The sequence below is a fragment of the Sciurus carolinensis genome, chromosome 4 (assembly GCF_902686445.1).
Source record: "Sciurus carolinensis chromosome 4, mSciCar1.2, whole genome shotgun sequence".
Taxonomy (NCBI): domain Eukaryota; kingdom Metazoa; phylum Chordata; class Mammalia; order Rodentia; family Sciuridae; genus Sciurus; species Sciurus carolinensis.
Genome location: NC_062216.1, coordinates 152,306,419 through 152,328,070, shown reverse-complemented (window position 1 = coordinate 152,328,070; position 21,652 = coordinate 152,306,419). Strand labels below are relative to the sequence as shown.

At 41.7% G+C, this 21,652-nt stretch overlaps 1 protein-coding gene across 4 annotated transcripts in view; it reads left to right on the top strand.

Annotated features, from left to right (window-relative positions):
- Positions 1–21,652, top strand: part of Ntn4 (netrin 4) — a 100,147-nt gene continuing 78,495 nt past the window's right edge. The window contains exons 1-2 of one of the 4 annotated variants that reach the window (XM_047551708.1): positions 1–19; positions 3,675–4,204. In XM_047551708.1, coding sequence (XP_047407664.1) covers positions 3,731–4,204 — 474 coding nt within the window. In that variant the 5' untranslated portion in view covers positions 1–19; positions 3,675–3,730. Of the gene's footprint in view, positions 20–303; positions 893–1,199; positions 1,359–3,674; positions 4,205–21,652 lie in introns of those variants that run through there. The other 3 variants (XM_047551704.1, XM_047551705.1, XM_047551707.1) reach the window with 3 other exon arrangements.

Sequence of the window (21,652 nt, the reverse complement as noted above, 5' to 3'; positions counted from 1 at the left end):
AGGAATGTTCCGGGAGAAGGTGGGAGACTGCTTCCCAGGGGAGGCCTGTGGGTGCTGGAGGGCACCAGGGGGGTCATGCAGAGAGATGCTGGGCGCGCGCCGGGAGGGGCGCCAGGGCAGCTGGGGGCCGAGGGGAGGGCGCGCGCCCGGCTGAGGCGGGCGGGACCAGCCGGCCGCGGGGGTGGCGGCTCGGGGCGCGGTGGACCCCTCCCCGGGCGGCGACGCCGGCGACCCGGCCGCGCGGGCTGCACCGCCCGGGCTGTCAAGCGCGGGGGGCGGGCGGGAGGAAGGGGTGGAGGTGCGAGGGGAGGAGGGCTGGCACCGGAGCGCCGCGGTGTCGGTGCAATAAAAATGCATCCCATGGAACTGCCCATGGAGAAGGACGGGACCGAGGCGCGGCAACCAGAGGAGGTGGTAAAAGCGGAGGAGGACGCCCAGGAGGCGGCGGCGGCGGCAGGGACGGCCGGGAAGTGAAAGGTCTCGCAAAGTTCAGCGGCGGCTGCGGGCGCTGAGCCCCAGGCTAGCGGCGGAGGAGCCCTCAGGGCCGTTCGGCGGGGCAGCGCGGCCAGGCCGGCTATGGTCCCCGGGTTCCCGCCGCCCCCGAGGTGCCCGGGCCCCGCCAGGCCGGTGCGCGAGGGTCACCCCGCCGCCCGGCGCGGCCCCGGCCCACGGCTCCGCGCCACCGGTGCCCACTGACCGAGCCTAGCGCCCCAGGAGGAGGAAGAAATAAAGAGCCCCGGGTTCTCCTGAGGACGGTTGGCGCTGCATCCCAGAGCCGGGAGGTCTCCGCTCCCTCCCGCACCCGCCCAGCCCGGCTGCTCCCGGCTGCTCCCGGCCATGGGGAGCTGCGCGCGGCTGCTGCTGCTCTGGGGCTGCTCCGCGGTGGCCGCAGGTGGGTGGTGACGCGGCCGGGCCCCCACCCCCTTCCCTCGCTCCTTCTATACCCCAGATCCAGACTCAGGGGTGCAGGGAGCCGGGCTGGGAGCTCAGAGCTCGGCTCCTGAGGATGAAATGAGTGGCCATGTTCCGCCTCCTTTCCCCGGGGCCCCGCAGTTTCAAATACCATTGATATTTTTGCAACTGAGATACACTTGCCCTCGGATAACCCGATATCCTGAGTGCGCCCTACTAGAGATACTGCGACCTGGGTTTCTTTCTCGATTTGGTTTGTTAAAAAACTGCCTTTCCACTTTGTGAGGGAACAAAGGACCCAGCTCGCCATCCCCCGGCACTTCATGGCCTGAGGAATGATGAGGAGCGGTGGCCCAGCGACCCTGGGCGCGCGTGGGCCGGGGCGTGTCTCTCACTGAGAGCGATCACCAACGTCCCCGACCTCGCGCTGGGGACTAGGGAACCAGGTAGGGCCACCTGGGGCGGGGGTGGTTGCCCTCTCCCCCGTGCAGTGACTGGAACGCAGGGGAACTCCGGGCTAAGACGATAGGTGGGGATCACCCTGGTGATTGCACGGAGCTGGCTGGCCGCCCCTGGGGAATTGGTACCCTGGCCGAGGCTCTGCGGGAGGTCGGAGGCGGGTCTGCTCCCTGTCTCGGTAACTGGACAACCGGTAGAGGCGTCGTCAGATGCCCTCTCCCTCACACTCCTGTCCTGGCTTTCTTGGACTGCCCTAGGCCACCCGTTCCCAACTCGCTGTTTCTAAATTCGGGAGCCCCTTCTGCTCCTGTCCCTTCCTCGTGCGGGTCACCTGGTTTCCAGTTAGGCATAAGTGCAGCTAGCTGTGCGGGTAAAGGGGAAAGTGAGGGACTCTGAACCAACCAGGCTCGCAGGCGGACCTCGACTGCTCCGAAAGAGGAGCGTGGGCTATAGGAGCGCACTGATGGATCGCACGCATCTCTTCCCTTAGCTTCTTCCACTCTCATCCCAGAGCCTCTGGGACCCTGTAAAAATCCAGCCTTTAGAGCCTACATCCCAAAGCAGTCAGTCATAGGAGCATCCCCGGTGTACTTGGAGAGTCACTTTTTTAGGAATCTCCAAGTATTTTGTTCATTGATTATCATTATTTATTATCAAATCTTTTCCAGACTTATTAGTGTAGGGGCATTTAAAAATGATTTAGCATTCTCCCCAAGGAGCTGTTAAAGGTCTGCTTTTACTTTAATCTTTCTTGCTTATACACCCTTATGTGCACTTACATATGCTCCTCCAACCAAAAGTAAACTTCAATAAGCTTTTCCCTTTTCAAACCATGTTATGGCAAAAACATGCAAGCAATCAAGAGGTTGTAAATAAATATCACGAGGCAAGTGTTTCAAGTCAAAAATACTTGTACAGGCAGTATATGATTTTCCCCCGAAATGCTTTACAGGTGAGTCATAGCACACCGTGTGTTTGTGTGATTCTGGCCACAAGCAACTGTTGCTGCAGCTAATCAGAACAATGGCAAATAGAGCCAGGCATAGTGCACACTTTAATTTGACATTCAGAAAATAATGCCTAAGGAAGCCCTTTATTTTGGTTGCAAGACTACATGGGACTGGAGATCGTCAATCAGCCCTGAAACATCTCTGTCTCCCTTTCAGTCAAAGCTGTCATTTGGCTCCTTTCAATGCCACAGTGATAACAGTTCAGAGGTGCTCCCTTTTAAGCAGAAACGTTCAATTAGCCAGAATTTGGGGTTTGGTTTCCTTTTCCTTCTTTTTCTCTCTGTTTTAGCTTTTATAATAGGTGATTTTGCTTAAAAGTATTCATAATTAAGATGACAACCCAAATTAAAGGAATATGATTTATAGTCTGCATGTTAATAAGTGGATAATGTTTACCATTTTAAGTAATTTTGAAACATTAAGGTCTCTTGGACCTTTGGGAGGAAGAGTGTGTTTCTTTAAGAAGGTGTTTTAGTTCACAGACAATCGTTAAAGATGTGTTAGTGGCTGCCAGAGTGTAAACATTCTCTTGTTAAGCAAACAGGTAACTGCTATATAACCTGTCAAAGGTAAAGGCACTCAAGAGGCAGAGAACATGTAAAATAGGGTTTCCTGTCATTTGGTAGTTTGGAGGGTTTTTTTCATAGTTATATTTACATAATATTAGAAATGAATTTTGCACATTGCCATCCAGTGATTTATGGCTTTGCCTCCCTCAAATAAAGTCCTATTGTATTATTGTATGTTCATTAACTATCACATATTGCTTTTACTGGGGAATTTATCTCTTCATTGGCTTAAAATTACAAAGAAAGTAGAATTCTGCATTTCCTCCTAAATGCACTCTTGTAACAGACAAGTTAGATAATTGCTAAGGACACAAATTATATTTGAAAGACTAAATTAGCTGATCTTAAAAGCATGGGTTTTGGAGGCTATAATTTAAGTCATGACATCAAAAACAATTATATTTCAAAAATAGAGAATATTAATGAAGCAAAGTACTTGAAAATATTAAGCCAATATTTTTCACCCCAGTGTTCACATTTTCCCTCACTCTATCTGAAGTTTTCTCTTATGTGAATTTTATAACTGAATGTAGAGATCAAACACTCGGATACACAAATGTGCTGTGTATGTAGATCCATGTTCATGATCAAATTTGGTAGAATCTCCCCATTAGAGAAAGTCCCAAGCTCTTTGGGGAGACCTTGACAGTGGCTGCTGGACCAGGTAGCAGAAGCGCTTCCCTGGAGGGTTCGTCTCTAATGACATGTGCTTTTCCCTCCTCAGGACTGAGTGGAGTAGCTGGAGCCAGTTCCCGCTGTGAAAAGGCCTGCAACCCTCGGATGGGAAATTTGGCTTTAGGGAGAAAACTCTGGGCAGACACCACTTGCGGTCAGAACGCCACTGAACTGTACTGCTTCTACAGTGAGAATGCAGATCTCACTTGCAGGCAGCCCAAATGTGACAAATGCAATGCTGCCCACCCTCACCTGGCTCATCTGCCATCTGCCATGGCAGACTCGTCCTTCAGGTTCCCCCGCACGTGGTGGCAGTCTGCAGAGGATGTGCACAGAGAAAAGATCCAGTTAGACCTGGAAGCTGAATTCTACTTCACTCACCTAATTATGGTGTTCAAGTCCCCCAGGCCGGCAGCCATGGTGCTGGAACGGTCCCAGGACTTTGGAAAGACATGGAAGCCTTACAAGTACTTTGCCACTAACTGCTCAGCTACGTTTGATCTGGAAGATGATGTCGTCAAGAAGGGAGCTCTTTGCACCTCTAGATACTCCAATCCTTTCCCATGCACTGGAGGAGAGGTAAGGGCACCTGTTTAACTCTACACTGTAAGTAAAGTAAGGTAGAAAAATGTTACCAGCCTACATTTTTTTAAAAGCATGAAGCTCTACTTGTAGCAACATGAATGAAAATAGAATTTTTCATGAGCTTTATTTGTCATAAATTATTTCTCATCCTTGGATATGGATGTGTAGTCATTTCCAAGCAGGTTGCCCACACTGGCTGCGTTTAAGTCAGAATTCTACGATTCCATTTCATTTTCATTTTAAGAAAGAGTAGGCACACACTCTGCTTTAGAGATTTAAAAGGCTAATGGTTTCTTCAGTTGGCAGGATTACATGTGTTACTGAAGGGGGAAAGAGTTACCAAGACAGACTGTTCCTGGAGTCCACACTGGTACTTTCCTGATACTGTTAACATAAATAGGAAATAAATAAAAACAAAGCCAACAGAGAAAAAAATCTGTTTGCCAGAAGGATACTTCTGTGTGACAGTGGGGTTTTACTGTTAAGATTCCAAGATTCATAGCAAACAAATGAAGATAGTTTGGGACTCAAGGTTCTTTTGGGGCTTACAGACAACGTCTGTTCCAGCTTAGGGACTTGGGTCTATACTGGATTCAAGACCAGCTCAAGCACATTGTGAAAAACAGTCTCCTTAGCTCCTGGTTCAATTGTTGCATGGAATGTTTTCTCTCTAATATTTTCCTTCCCTAGGGAGGCACCTAGAAAGTTGCCCCCATATATGTGAAAACATTCAGAGAAAACTAGATGAAAACAAATTAAAGAGAAGAGATGATTATCTTTCTAATTCTGAAACATATCACGAATATACAGAATAAATAAGTGGTTCTTGACTAGGGGTAATGTCACCCCCAACCAAGGACATTTGGACACTTGGCAATGTCTGGAGACATTTGGGAGAGGGGGCATTACTGGCTTCAAGTGGGTGAGAGCCAGGGAGGCTGCTAAACCTTAGACAATGTGTAAGACAGCATCCCTCACCTTACACCCAACTAAGAATTATCTACCCCAACATGTCACTAATACCAAGGTTGAGAAAGTAGACCAGGTATCATATACCCAAAGCACATATTATAATCTACAGACACTAAAGCACACTTATAGCAGTCCTTTATTTAAACTAGTCACAAACTTCCCAGATGACTTTATTTAATAAACATTTATTGAGTTCCTGCTATGTGTCAGGCACTGTACTTGGTACTAATTCTGCCTTTGGGTTGGTGGGGTACAGTTCTTACCCGGGCCTGATGGAAAGATTGCTTTGGGAACTTCTTCTCCCACTACTCTCATTGGCATATAGGAACTTTCAACATGTTGTCCAGCTACTCGTTCTTCTGAAGAGAACTTAAGAATAGTGTTGCAGACCCCAAAACCAAGTAGGCCCTGGGGCAGGCAGCACACCAACTTCGCAGTCCCTAAGGTACTCTTAATATTGTAAGCCCCTTGGCACCCTGTTATGATGGATGTTTTTAAAGGTACCAGGACAGGAAAGAGATAGATAAGTTAGACTCATTGCTTTCTTATGTGGAGAACACTTTGTGTTGAAAACAAATGACTCGAACTCTCAAATTGCTTTGGAACTGATCCACGGGCTCCTATCGGCTCCTTCCATCTCAGTGCTACTGGGCCATGTGCATCTATGAAGTAGCACAAATACATGTTGGTAACCAGATGGCAGGCACACTCCCTTAGCAAATATCACATTGATTACAGTGTTCTAGCAGTTACTTAGAAGTGATTAAAGTAAGTTACCTGACCTATAGGGGCAACAAAATTTGTCTTCTTTATAGCCAAAGTACTTATTGTCACCAATGTTTACATCAAATTCCAAGCAGACAGTGATTACAATTTATGTTACTTATTTCAATGTACAGATGCTGGTTTTATCCAGTTGTAGATGTTTTTAATTGCTGCTGTTTATTCAGCAGTCTTATATTTTAATGGCAAGAAAAACATCAAGTGCAAGTTAGTTCCCCCTAGAGCATATTAGCAAGTCTACATTAAGTCATAGAATTTCTTCCCTTCAGAGAACAGATTTGCAAACTCATCTTTTTTCAGAGGGTCTTCCTCTAAGATAAGCACCATGGGAAACCTCCCCAGAAAGGATTATAACTTAACTCTCTTCTGTCACTTTAGAATATAAAGTAGTGCTGAGCTACACATTTATTTTGCAGTTACAACTCTATAGCATCAATCTCCATCTTTGGAAATTCAGTTCTCAGAGAAATAAGCCAATTAATCAAGTGCATTTATTGCTTGTTTATAATAGACCTGTTTCTTCTTGCATTCTAAGTAAGACTTCTTACAACTTCTGTGGGTATTATTCTGCTACTCAGGCTAACATAAGTATATCACAGACAAAATTTGTTCCAACGTTCATTCAAAAATACTGCTTTGTCTTTTTACTTTGATATCCTATAGCTTTGTGCCTGAGGAACAGATATCTATATCAATGGAGCTAAAGGAATCAACCTTCTGAAAGAGGACTTTAATATTATAGGCACAAAAATCCACCCAGAAGAGCACTTTTTCTTCTCTCTCTCTCTCTCTCTCTCTCTCTCTCTCTCTCTCTCTCTCTCTCTCTCTCTCTCTCTCTCTCTTCTATTTGTAGTGCTGGAGATTGAACCCAGGGACTTGCACATCTAGGCAAGTGCTCTTACTGCTAAGCTACACCCCAGCCCCAGAAGATCATTTTTTAAACCAAAGTTAAACACAAACTCCCTAAACCGACCAGCAGTTCCAAAGAATGGGGTGTGGTTATATCTGAAAACTCATCAATTTCCCAGGAGACAAGACTGAGGCTCAGAGGTAAAGTGATTTGCCTCACAACATACAGTGAGTTATGGGAAAGAGCTAGGACTATGTCATGAGTCTTCTGACCTGAAAGTCAGTATTTGTTCCATTAAACTATGTTCTCCCTCTATTATTGACACCCCCCAACCTCCAGAACTGCTAACAGGGAGATGTATGCACATCTCCTTTTCCATCAGTCTCCCAAAACCATTTGTTGCTATTCATTGGGAAATAACATGAAGAAGAAAAAGAATCTGCTGAACAGTTTTCTCCTGAGAAGTAATATCCTCTGAGATATTGGTGGTGGTCGAGGATAAAAGGGCTACGTGGTCAGATTAGGTTGGGAGACACCAACTGGTGTCTTAGTCTATTTTCTTTTGCTGTAATGAAATACATGAACCTGGGGAATTTATAAAGAATAGAAGTTTATTTGGCTCATGGTTCTGGAGGCTGGGGCATCCAAGAGCATAGCAAGCACGGGCATTCACTCATTCTGAGGGTCTCGGGCTGTATCCTAACATGGTGGAAGACATCATGTGGTAAGACAGCAAGCTTGCTAGCTTGGATCTCTCTTCCTCTTCTTATAAAGCTACTAACGTTGTCATCCCAATATAATCCTAATTACCTCCTGAAGTACTCACCTCCAAATACCATCAACATATGAATATGGGGATTAAGTTTCTAACACATGAACTTTTGGGGTATACATTCAAATCATAACAACTTGGTTTAACAAAGTTAAACATTTGTAGGAACTGGAGTTGTAGCTCAGTGATCGAGTGCTTGCCTAGCATGTGTGAGGCACTGGGTTTGATCCTTGGAACCACATAAAAATAAATAAAGCTACTATGTCCATCTACAACTAAAAAAATTTTAAAAACATTTACAAATATACAAATATTCTTACTTTTCACCCTGTGCCCCCAAGTGAGAGAAATAGGATAAGGTATTGTTTTGCCATGGGACCCTCTTTTTGCCAAACCCCAGTTAGTTCAGGGCTCCAGAGAGCCACAGAGCACAATGTGGGAAATTCTGGGATGGAGGCATTAGGTGCCCCCAAAGCCCTGGTGCACGGCAAAGAAAGCCTGGGGCTTGGCAGGGTTTTACTTCCAGACTCTCTCACTTGGGGGCTTAGTCTCCAATTTAGGTGAAGCAGTAGATAATAATAACCTTGAAGCTAAGGATGATGGATTCATGAGACTCTTTCAGGATGCAAAGAAGCACCCTGAGATCACCGCTGGGTGCAGGAAATTAGGGAGATATAGAAAACCACTTTAGGCCCCACACAGTCAGGCCTTATGAAACTGGAATTTCAATTATCATTATTCAAAAAACAGCATCTGTTCCAGGAACCCAAAAGCAATTCTAAAGTGATGTAGGTATCTTCTTGTTGAAAGTGAGCTTCCCTGGCTCCCTGCTTCATTAACTCACTATTAAGAGCTCTCAATCAACCTTTTCTCCAAGGCATGATAAATACATAACACTCAAAGGGAGGACTGTAAGGTCAGAGGCGGCAGGGAGAGAAGCCCAGAGAGGAGGGAGTAGCTGGTCTCCAAGTAATCCTTGAATAGATAAGGATTGTTAAAGAGGGTAAGAGATCTGTCAGTCGTATTTATCTCTGCTACCCAGCACTTAGCACTTGACTTGGATCACATAAGCAATCAAATATGCAATTAAATGAAAGTATGGAAATGACAAGCAAGGTCAGAGAGGGAGAAACGGATAAGTCTAGGGCAGGGGACGAGATTCAGAAATCCCAATTAATGTGGAGAAGCTGAGTTGTTAGTAATATGAAATAAGCTATGGGGTAGGGAAGGGCTAGGGAAGGGATCTTAAATAATGTTTATTCGCCCATTCATTCAAATAAATTTTGAGCTTCTATGGATCAGATCCCATTCCAGGTTCTAGGGATATAGCAGTGAACTAAACATAAAAATCCCTGTCCTTTAAGACTTACATTCTAAGTGGAGACACATGGGAAGAGAGAGGGGAAAATGAAATATACTGTGTGCAAGGGTGTGATAAATGATGAGAGGAGAATGAAAGAGGGGAGGGGACGGGGAATGCGGCAGGGGGACAGTTTACCATTTTAAATATATACCAAAGGATTTGTGTTTGACAGAATAGTGACATGGACTTGGAGTTCCTGACAAGTTTTCATGAGTGAACAATATCTATAATTAAGGGTTACATTTCTTTCAACCTATAGATATGGGAACACGAAGTTGGATGTAACTTCACGTGACATCCAGTGGGCCAAATCAATTTTGCTAGTGTTTGCTAATGAAGCAGAATCATCATTGCCAGTGTGTCTTAGAATGAGAGCATTTGAAAAGGAATCTAAATGTCATCCATGGAAAAGAAGATTGCTCATGAGTAATCTGAGGCCTAAAGAGAGTGTAAGCAACTTGTCTATAGTCACTTAACTGAAATCTTTCTTTCCTGACTTCCAGCCCGGTGTTATTTCCATTAAGCATACGAAGCTGAAATTCCTTCGTGCCAAATCAATTAGTGTGGAAGATAGGAAAAACTATATCCGTTCCTTTCCTTTTCTGTCCTTACAACCTGCTGGGTAAAAGAGTACACATGATAATTTATGGACTGATTTATTAAATAATATGAAAGTGTACATGATGAATCTTCCAAATACCTTGTATGGATAATATGCCTCTCAAGATCCAAGCATTTACTTGTCTCTGTGTTTCAGTCTGGCACAAGTGGGCAGAAAACGGAAAACGACTTAATCAGGTTTATACATATTTATGTATATTAAGTTATACTTAGGATTTTTCAACTTAAAAGATAAAACGAAGTAATGTAAAAGTAGAAATGCTTTATCTAAGCACCATTCTTCGGTTAACCACTCATTTTCTTTGGTTCCTGGAGTGGGTCTATGGCAGCAGCTATAAGTCATGAGTTAACTGGCATCTGCTGATGCCTTCCCACGTGTCTGGTAGGATGCACTACACCCTTCTCCTCACCGGACCCTCAAGGTTAGGTAGTGACATTAACTCCATGTTACAGAAAAAAGGAGGGGAGACAGTGAGTGGGAGTAACTCAGTCAAATAAGCAACGAGCTAGCCTATGCCAGAGCAGGGATAATGAGCTACATGGAAATTATTTGTACGATTAGGCTTCATTGTAACCACACACTGTAAAAGAAAAGAAAAACTAAATTGCTCTGGCGATGGTTAGGAGTTGTATATACTTATAGTTTAATTGATAATTTGTGAGAGAGCTGCATGTATTTTGTATAATAAAGTTAATATTTTCTTACATTGGATAGTGAAGACACTGTGCACTTAATGATACCCGAGATTGTTGAAAATATGCTATATTGGTATGAATATGCAGTTCTTCAGTACCATTTAGCATGCCTTTTGATTGATTTGTTTTTTGAGGGAAAGAGGAATTAATACTTTTTTACAAACTGGTAACTACTTCAAGTAGTTTTTCCAAGGTAACTATGTGATGTGTTGATGTGTCATCTTGAAATGTAGACTCGGATATAATTTTGTTGAATTTACTTGAAAATAAAATGTGGTGTATATTTATATAGAATAATTTAATCACACATACCACATGCTATTCCCTTTCTTTAGGGGTGGTGTTGGAGATTTATAGCAGCATATTTCCAAAAAATGCCTTTAGTTTAAAGAAAATCCACTGTGGCTACTAGTTAAAATTATTTAAGGAAGCTACATAAAAATAAGAACAAACCCAGATGTCCAATTAATAAATAACTTGGTTTATTGATTTCAAAGGGTGGATCTTTCTACCAACGAAATAATTTCCTTGCTAACCATCTTTTAAAATGTCTGTTTAGCACTTGTTTGCTTTGCATTTGTTCTATATGATGGTTTTACTTTGCCAATATTTGGTGAACATAATCTGGAAACTTTTGGAAATCAGATGATAAAATGTTGAATTATTGTAATGACTCATTGAAAAATTAAAGCCCAACAATGAAGAGCGTATGAGGAGCAGGCACCTGGAAGTCAGGTCTATACAGGCATATGAGGCAGCTCAAAGGAAGGGAGAACCCCAGAAACCAGGATGGGGGTCCTAGAGGTGAAGCTCTGGAAGATGAGGAAGATGAATCAGGTCAGATGACATGGAAGTTGATTGCCTGTGATCAGTAAGGTGTCTGAAAGTTCAGGGAGGATGATCTCTCTCTCCTCTGCACACCACACAACTCATACATAGCTATTCTGCCATGTCCCTACCTCTTCCACTCCCACACTGTTCACTCCTTGAGGGACATTGTCCTCATTGAATTTGCTCTATGGCTCCCAGGCCCTCAACCTCTGCACCCAGTACAGATCCCTATAAGGAGTAAATGTCCAAAATACATTTGTTGAACTAAATTATATGAAAGTAACTATAAAATACTAATGCTGTCTATTAACTGTTGGATGTTGTGCGTCTACTAAGTACTGATCCTTAAGTGTGAGCTGCCTTTTAGACATCAAATTGGAGATATTGAGGAGGCAGTTGCATTTGTGAGGTTAGAGTTCAGAGAAATCTGGACCAAGTACATAAATTTGGGAGTCATCAGTGTAGAAATGTTATTTAAGGCTGTGAAACTGAATGAGATCATCCAGGGAGTGGGTGTGGATAGAAAAGATGAAGGTCTGAAAACTGAGCCCAGTGGGGATTAAACTCTGTCCATTGAGGCTGCCATTACTGAAAACACTCTTAAAAATCCCAAGGCATATACAAAAACCAGTCTTATGCCTTCGTGGGTCCAACTGTCACTTAATTAAGCAACAACACGAATTTAGATACCATTAAGTTACCACAGAGTGGTGGGTGTAAATTCCAAAATGACAATGGAGAGGGAAGTTGGGAGTGGCAACATTAGGTTTTCAAAAGAGGAAGTAAAACCATCCTAGAGAGGGAAACTGCTACTCGATAACCAATGAAGATAAAAAGGGGAAGGAGAATGGTAGTTAGAATCCTATATTGGAAGAAAAAGTCTTTGAAAATATTATGCTGAAAGAGGAATGCTATAATTTCAGGGACGTTCAGCTGTTGAGATCTCATATTCCATTCCATCTTGATTCATCCAAATTTTCATCCTTTTTTTGACTCTTGAAATTCCAGTTACAGGAGCAGATTTTTGGAATGCTCCTAGATCATCACATTTTGGGAAATTAAGTTAAAGCAGCATTGTACACATTATTCTGCTTAACGGTTTGTAAAATTTGATCTGCAGAATGTGATGTTTGGGCATCTACCTAAGGCACAGGGGCTAGACAATTAATCCTATTTAAGTAGAGTGTTCACATTTTCACAAGCTCAATTCACATGCAGATTTTTTTTAAAAAATGACTTTATGAATGTTTTAATTAATGTTGAATATGTTGATGTTGAATCGCTCTGTTAAGGAGAACAGAAAAACAACACTTAGCGCTCCCTCTAGAATATGCCATTTTCTGGGCTGGGCATTTTGCATGCATCTCATTTTATCTCTAAGATACAAATTCTTTTCCTGGATGATTTCTCTTACTAATGAGCATAAAAGCAAAACAGCACCCTTCTTCCTATATCCTATTTCTCTCCTCTTGCTCACTTTCCTGCAACTGGCAGAGGAACACAAGTCTTCTCAGGCCTCAACTATGTTTGCTGATGTTACTTTATACCTCATAATCATAGTTTCTAAGACAAAAAAATAATTATGAAAAATATTCAAATGCTTTCTACATGACATCATGTTCATTTGTGCTAACATTGTCTCTTGGCTGCTACTGAAAAAGGGCTTCTCTGTTTTAAAATTGAATCGAAGAGAGAAAATGTGATCACTGTCTTGCACTGCTTAGTCAGCTTTACTGATACCTACGTTTCTCTCATACTTTATGCCCCCTGACCCCACTTCCACCTCCAAATTAACAACTAAAGGTAGGACTGGGGTGTGGTTCAGTGGTAGAGCACACCCTCTGGGTTCAGTCCTCAGCACAAATAAATAAATAAATAAATAAATCTAAAGGTAAAGGGTGGACACATCAAACCAGGGCTGTATCAGGAGGGATAGGCACCCCGCTCTCCATAACCCTCTCCTTTGCTCTTTCCTTCCCAACATAACCCAGGTGTGCAAAACTCACCCTTTGGTAACAACAGTTCCCTCTGTAGTGAGTATCAAAGTTCAGAAGAAAATCAGTCCACTGCAGGGTCCTTCCTGAGGGAAGGGGTTGTAATGAGAAGGTGTAGTTTTGCAAGGACAAAACCCAGGCGATTGTCAACTGTGCCTCCCACCTCTCACTTCCCATGTTCTCTATTAATTCCTGGTTTTTACTTCTGACCATTTTTCTTCTTGGTTTTCACTTCGAATTTTGTCACAGTAGACTACAGATTTTCTCTTCTCTGGCTCCTATTTGTCTGCCTCTGTTTGTCTATGAAACCTGGCCCCTTGATTTCCTCTCTGGAATCTTCTATCAGGCCTTTCAATTCCATTGCCTCCCTTGTCTCACTCACATTCCTATCCTAGATCAATCTGCTTCTTGCTCCTTCAGTTGGACAGTGGAACTCTTTTGGGGAAAATAGCACAGTTGTACTAAGAGATTCCTCTACAAGTCTGTTTTCCCACTCTCAATTTGACCCTCAAACTTCCCCCAGAAATCCTGTTTTCCTCAGCCCTTTCCTGCAGGCTCCCTTTCCTTTTCCTCCTCTAAGACCCCTCCCAAGCCCCTGCTCAGACTCAGCTAAAGAACTTACCTCCTATCTCACAGAGGAAATAAAACCAGGAAGAATGGCACCACTGTCCAGCCCAAAGAGGCCCATCAAGATGAAAAGCTGCTATTCTGAATCCCCTGCTCTTCTCCCACCAGCTTCAAATATTCAGCAGGTCTTAACCCACTCAGCCAAGTTTTCGAGTATATGGGCTTCTATCCTAGTGCAAACCAGCCTTGCATTTCATCTGTACACGGGATTGCTCTGAAGTGTCCTCTCTCTGTTCTGTCTCACTCGCTCTCAGTCTGTTCTCTATATTGCACTTGGATCTTTTTAGATGTAAAATGTCATTTCCTGGCTCAAAACTCTTTAGTGACTTCCCTCATAACATCGTCCCATTCTTCAAGGTGGTGCACCACCCTTACCGAATGCCCCCTGGTTCATCTCTCACCACTGTCTCCTACACTCTAGCCTCCAGCAGTGTCTGTGGAATTATTCACATCACTCCAAGGTGCCAACTTCTTTCTCACCCTCTGACTCATGGTTTCTTGGCTTAAAAGACTCGTCTCTTCCAGTCCCTTTTCCCGAGTTCTACCTCTCACTCACTTAACTAAGGTGTGACTCAATATTTTTTGGATGGCTAAATGGATGGATGGATGGATGGATGGTTGGGTAGATGGATGGGTGGATGGATGGATGTATAAATGACTAGATAATTCCTACTCATCCTTAGGGCCTTTGCTTAAACTTCACCTTTTACCAAAAATTTGCATTCAGTGAACCATGCACATGCATCACATATGTGCACACATAGTACCCTATTTTCTCTACTGTCATAGTGCTTATTCCCTTAGTGAACTCATTAAGGTGGTACAGACCACACCTTGAGAAGCATGATCTTGGCTTCTAACATACTGAGTGATGTATTAAACAGAAAGTTATCAAATAAATGAACTCTGAGGCATTACTGTTATTATTATTGATGACAACTTTCCATTGCTTTTTTGTGCTTTAAAGCACCTTTATGGCAGAGAATCAGGTATATAGTCACACAAAATAGTATGTTAGAGAGACAGTCCATCAAGTGTCTCATAAACCATTTAGAATGACACATCCTTGGGCAGACAGTTGATGCATGAAATGATGTCATGGGTTCCATCATCTGTAAACCCAAAGCACAGGCTCTATCCCTAATCTGAGAGGCCTGGCTCAAAGGACTCCAGTTTGGTGAAAGACTTGCACCTATCACCACCTCTTGGAAAACAGCATAAGGAGTGTGTAAAGGTTCACTCAGGGATTCATTTAATTTCTCATTAATATCATGGAGTGATCAGGAAAGGTGTCTTGTACTTCTGCAGTGTGGCCAGCCCTACTCCTTGTCATGGTGCTGCCTCAGTGGTTGTTTCTGTGATTCTGTGTGCCTCGTGCCACTGTCTCTCCCCAGGCTTGTGCTGCTATTTGGTTCACTCAGATAAACTGCCAAGCCGGTTACTCTCTCTCCCAAAGAACTGCTGTTTCAAGTAAGCCAAATCCAACTCACCTGCTTTTCTAGAGTTTGGAGGAGAAACTAGTTGTGGAGAAACTTTCTTTGGAGAAGAAGTTTTAAAGATCATTTTCCTTAACAAAATATGCCAAAAATCTTTTTGCAAAAAAATTCTATGCTATGTCTTTCCCTATTACCTGCATTCCATTACAATATATTCCTATTTTTAAGGAGTTCACGGTCTGATTGGGACTTTTAAATTGCTGTCTCTTAATGGATGGATTACGCTTGAAAAGTGGAGAAGGGGATTCCAAGGAAAATGCAGATGAATAAAGAAGGTTAAGCTTCAAAATGGTTGGAGAGTGTGGTGTGGTGGGTGTTGGGGAAGAGGGACAGGGAATGAGGCTGACCCCGGAGTCTGTGGGAAGTAGAGATCCATCAACGGTTCTTTTGAGTAGGGATAACATAATCACTGTTTTAAAAACTCAGGGATCAGTGTGAAATATCCCTGGGCAAAACTTATGAGATTAAACCTAATAATGTTATAAGTTTCTCTTTTCAAAAATCAGCTGTACTACTACCAGAAAGGTGTGACTTATCAAGTGGCCATGTGAAAAGACTTGAGGGTAGTATTGACTGATTGCAATGTGGGTCAACAATATATCATGACTGCCAAAAAAGCTAATGCAATCTTAGGCCACATTAGCAAAACAATGTCCCAAACAAAGGAGAGAATAGTTCTTCTGTCCTCTGCTCCACTCAATGCATTTCTAGAATATTAGGCTCAGGTCAAGATATTCCTCTTTGGAGAAAGCTGAGTAGAACTGGTGAGATCAATTAGGAGCCTTGTTATATAATGAACAATTAAGTTGGGATATTTTGCCTATGAGAGAGGATTTATGGATGTTCAGGAATTGCTAGCATTCTTCAGATGTTTGAAGAGGGATTAAATGGACTCTGATGTTTTCAGAGGCAAGAGTATGACCAAAGAAAGACTTTCTTAAAATCTGGATGTATCCAAAGAAGAACTGAACTCTATTTTCCCATTCCATGAAATGTTTAGCAAAGGCAAATGATCCACAGTGAGAAATGGTATAGAGAAGATTCATGTGATGAATCAGGTTCGTCTCAGAACTCTTTCATGTCCCGTCCAACTCGGAATGCACACATTCTGACTTAAGAAAATCCTTTGCATCCAGCTACTCAATGACAGAGGGCTGTGTTAGGTACTGCAGAGCCAGGTCAGTTAGTCTTCCTGCTAGCCAAGCAGGTACGCTCAGATTTGGGGTAACTGCATAGGAGAGATTGTATTTCTTGCTACTGCAAAAGGAGCTGCAGTTCTTCACTAATAAACATAAATAAGTCCTTTAACTGCCCCACCTAACAGGTCGCTACTCTCTGAATCTCCACTTTGTATTCAAGGAGGACATTTTATCCATGTTTTGTAATATTGCCAGACGCCACGTAGCAATGAGGATGGGAGTTGGAGTACCACGTCTGGGCCATCCGGGTTCTGGCAGTTCTGGCTCTTACATTGGTTCTCCACGTCCACTGCAGCCACTCAGTTCCAGCTCACACTGGAAACTTGCAATGCAGTCTAAATGGCTGTCTCTTTATTCTAGAGGCAGTAGAATCTTCATTTGTAAATTGGGCCACCTGTGAGAAAGACTAAGATAAGGCACCTATAAATATATTTTCTAAATGCAACATGCCATGTAAGTGCTAATTAATAATATTGTAATTCTATTACTAGTGAAGAGGACGGATGGGGCTTGTTCATGCAGCAAATATGTGGGTGCCCTCTATGTGTCTACCACTGTACCAGGCTGTGGAGATATAAATGAAATAGACTAAAATGCATTCTAAAGCCCAGTTGACCCACAGTACATTTTTGGGACATAAATCAGTTGTAAATTAGGCGCTTTGTGTACTAACTTTGGTTGTCTGTCCATGTTTCCAAGAGCACCAAGGAACTACCTTTTTACTTAAATCCTTTCAGACCAGATTTAGAGAACAGCATCAATCTTGGTCAATAATATTATATAAAGTGACATAAAGAATTACATCGCTTTTATCAAAGCAGTGGACCAGCCATCTTCTTAGGCAATAACAGGTTAAATTCAGAGAAAAATGAAAAAAAAAAACAGATGTAAAAGGACAATTCATATCTCTACAATCCCTATTTAGTTCAACCTATCTATTGTGACTTTACAAATTCTTTTGAAATTATATTATGAATGCCAAGTACAAGATAAGGAACTAAGCCTTTAAAGATATTTTTAGATGGCGGTGTTACCATAAGATAAAAGTAGGAGCTGAAAGTAAAATGTCTTATCAAAACTGAAAGAAATGTATCCACCTATATCTTGTTGGTATTTCAGGCTCATGAAGGAATGTCCAAGTGATTCTGTTAAGAGCTTGCTCTGTAGCGAACCTGGAGAGAGCAAGGGAGTTCAGTGCTGGGCCCTCCTACGGCTTCCCTATCTCCACTCACCTTATTCTTTTGTTAAATGTAGATACTCTGTGGTTTGTCGTTAAGATTTATGGACTTTTAAAATAAAATGCTTTTCAAAAATCTGTCTTAAGGCCCTGTTCAAATTAGTCAGGGATTTATAACATGTTTAAAAGATTATCAATTTGAAATACTGTAACCAGAACTCACACACCTGTTTTCCAAGAACTTTATAAAACATGCACCAGGCACAGGTGGAAGGAGTTCAGTGATGAGTTATTTCTGCTTCTTTTTAGTTCTCCTCCTTTAAAAGCCAACTTCATAAAGAATTTAGCTACTTCTGGGTGGCCTGGCAGGTACTGTGAGTGTCGCCTAGGGAGCAGGCCCTGGCTGCAGGCCGCTGTGTAATATGTGGAGCTGGCTCCTGGTGCTGTCGTCCTCAGAGCCCATTTTGATCTTCTGGTCAGCTTCCAGTCAGTGACCTTCATCACTTCATCAGTGTAGGGGACAGGGAACTGATTCTGTAACTACTAGATATTTAGACTGCTGCTGCCTTCTCAGACCTCCACTGGTTACCTCAGTCTCATTGGCCAGTCTGCCTGTCCATTTAGTTGTCATGTGACCAGAGCAATTATTTTCTCATTACCTAAATAACACAATGACAGCTGTTATGGAAATATGTAGAGGGTATTATTGTGCTCTAATTCAGATGTAGAAGTGAATCTTTCCTCCTTCCGTGCTTCCCATGATAATGGCATTGGAGCTTCTGTCTTCCAGCCCTGTCTTACCATGACTGGCAGTGACTGCATAAAAGGCTATATAAACAGTGTGTCTAGAGACAACACATTTTTTCCCCCATCACACTACCATCTCCAGTCGCTCAGCTCCATTTCTTCCCAAATAGCTTCCCAAATACTGAGTCTTTTAAAATTTGAATATATTTCTTTACGGAAAAACCTTTGAAGACAAGTGGATTAAAAAGAATAAAGTTGGAACAAGAAACATTCAGAAATGTTTAACATCGTACAGGAAAAAAATCTAGAAAATATTGTCATCAGTAGCTTATGCATTTAAATAAAACAGAGGACCTTTGCTACTCAACCAGAGTGGTAATGGTCAAGAAACTATGGAATATGAGACATGTTAGTAAAAGTTAAGTTGGTGACTGCCTTTAAATATTTGAAGGACTTCCATATTGAAGATAAAATAGACTTATTTGTAGAGCTCCCAGGCCAGTGTTAGAAATCATAGGGGACAGATTCTAGCTTTATGCCAAAGAACTTTTTGATAATTAGAACCATCTAGAAATGAATCATGCTGCCTGATGAGGGTGGAGGATCTTCTGGATCACAGATGGGCCTCAGCTACTATAGAGAAACTTCCTGCACTGAGAACTTGGGGTTAAATGGCCTTATGTTCTCTTTTGGTTCCTAAAAATGTTTTGAGATGTTGTCTCACACCACTTTTGATAGAGCTTAATTTTCAAGAATTAGGGGAAAACTGAAATCTTACCCATAACTGATTTTCTTACTTAGTTTGTTATCCACAGTACCCAGGACAGTGACTCCCAAAAGTAGTTCTTCAATTAAGTGATGGTTGAATTAATACATTATTCCTCTATTAAAAGGTTTAATAACACATAGACCTGGGATTTTTATCTTATTTGATGATGGCTTTGTCATCATTTGAAAGTAAGTATGCTCTCATGATGTGAGTCAAAATCAGAATTTATACTAGGCTTGCAATCTATTCAGGTTTGAAATATCTTTTTATAATCAAAATGCGTAAGAAAGAAATATTTTTATTTATTTTGTTAATGTGTGTGTGGTGCTGGGGAATCACATCCAGGACCTCACTTGTGTTAAGCATATGCTTTACCATATGGTCCAAGAAAGAAATATTTTTAGAGGCTAAAATAATTCAATTTGTTGGCCAGTTTCTCTTGTGAGTCTAGAAGGTCTATCATGAGCTTTCTTGTTCCATAAGCCCAATGGCTACTTTGCAGAAGAAAGTGTAGACTAATTTTATAGTATTTACTGTTCTCTATCTTTGTGAATCATATGAATTAGCTCTATTAGAACTTTTTCAGTCAAACTTATTGTGCTTCAGTGCAAGTAGGGCAAAGTACAGAAAATAATACTTGTGTTTTACTTTTAAAAGACTGATTGCTTGTCTTTATTTCTGTTAGTTTTCCCTCCTAATTCAGTTTTCAGTTTTCTCACTTAATTCAACTGTTGAAAATAATCCTCATACTTCAGACTGGAACTCAGTGGGAAAAGATATGTGAGATTAATCTCCACTGGGAAAACTTTTCATAGTGGTAATTAATACTCCTCCTCAAGGTCTCCTACAAGTAAAGGACAAAGTGGCCCTCTCCTACCTACCACTACAGTAACAGCAAATATTTGTCTGTGGCTTAGGGCAAGTTGGGAGGTCCCTTTGAAATCTGTTTGTTTGGTAGCCAGGATCTCCCCACCAGGGTAACAGTGTTTAAAGCTTGATCTTTTTTTTTTTTTTTTTTTAAACCTTAATCAGGGCTTTTGGTTGCTGCTGATAAAGTCTCTTGAATGAAAAATTAAAAGCACATTCTACTGTACATTTGTATTATGGAAATCCCCCAAAAGACACACATATGTTCAATAAGAAAGCTAGTTTTAATGTTGAAATATATTTGACAACCATGGTTTTCTATGGCACTCAGGTAAAATGTTCATTTTTAATTTTATATTCATCTATTTATACACATGTAATTATATAAGTAATTATATGACATATACATTAAATTATTCATGTGTTTGTATGTGTATATATGTTTTAGTCAGCTTTTTCACTGCTGTGACTAAAAGGACCCAACCAGCACAATTATAGAGGAGGAAGAGTTTATCTGAGGGCTCACGGTTTCAGAGGTCTCAATTCATAGAAAGCAATCTCCATTCCTAGGAGCTCAAGGTGAGGCAGAATATCATGGCGGAAGAGTGTGGCAGAGGGAAGTAGCTCACGTCATCAGGAAGCAGAGAGAGACTCCAATCTCCAGATACAGAATATATACCCCATAGCCATGCCCCAATTCCCACCTCCTCCAGCCACACCCTACCACTTCAATTAATCCCATCAGGGATTAATTCACTGATTGGGTTAAGACTCTTAGAACCCAATCATTTCTCTTCTGAACCTTCCTGTGTTGTGTCACATGTGAGCTTTTGGGGGACACCTCACATCCAAACCATAACTATATATATATATAAATATCTCACTCAGTCCTCAGAAAGCCTTAGTAGTGGGGTTAAGTTAGTCCTAGAATAAAGGCTACATTGGATTCATACTAAAACAAATGTAAAACAATCCTCAAAAAGACCAAACTGATTCCAAGTAGGTTAATTGCATGTCAGAGAAATACATCAAAATCCAGCAAGCATCATAAAATTTGCAGTGTGTCTAGTGTCCATTCAAAAATCATCAGTATGAAAATCTGACTCCTACCCAGCAGAAAACTCAGTTAATAAAAGTACACCCATAAATGACACAGCTGGCAGTATTGGGCAACTACTAGAAATACATTCCATACATTTCGGAAAACATGAACATGTTGAAGAGAGAAATGGAAGATATGAAAAAGATCAAGAAAAAACTTCTAAACATGAAAAACTCAATTTCTGAAGTGAAAACTATATTATAAGGGATTAACAACAGATTAGATAGTGAACTTGAAGGCCCAACAATTAGAACCTATAAATTGGTGAAGCACAGGAGAAAACAGGATTACATAAAAAAGAATATCAGTGGATAGAAGTAAATGTTTTAACATTAATGTAATAAGAGTTTAAAAGAAGAAGCAGAGGACAAAAAAATATTTGAAAGAAAAATAGGAAAAAATGTTCCAAACTAGATGAAAACCGTGAATCCACAGATCTAAGATGCTAAATAAACCTCAAAGCAAAAGAAACATGAAGAAAGCTCACCAAATAAATTAGACTTCCATATGTGAGTTTTTTTTCAAAAAGAACCTCAACAGTTAGTTCACACCCTGTAGAAAAATTCACCTGAAATG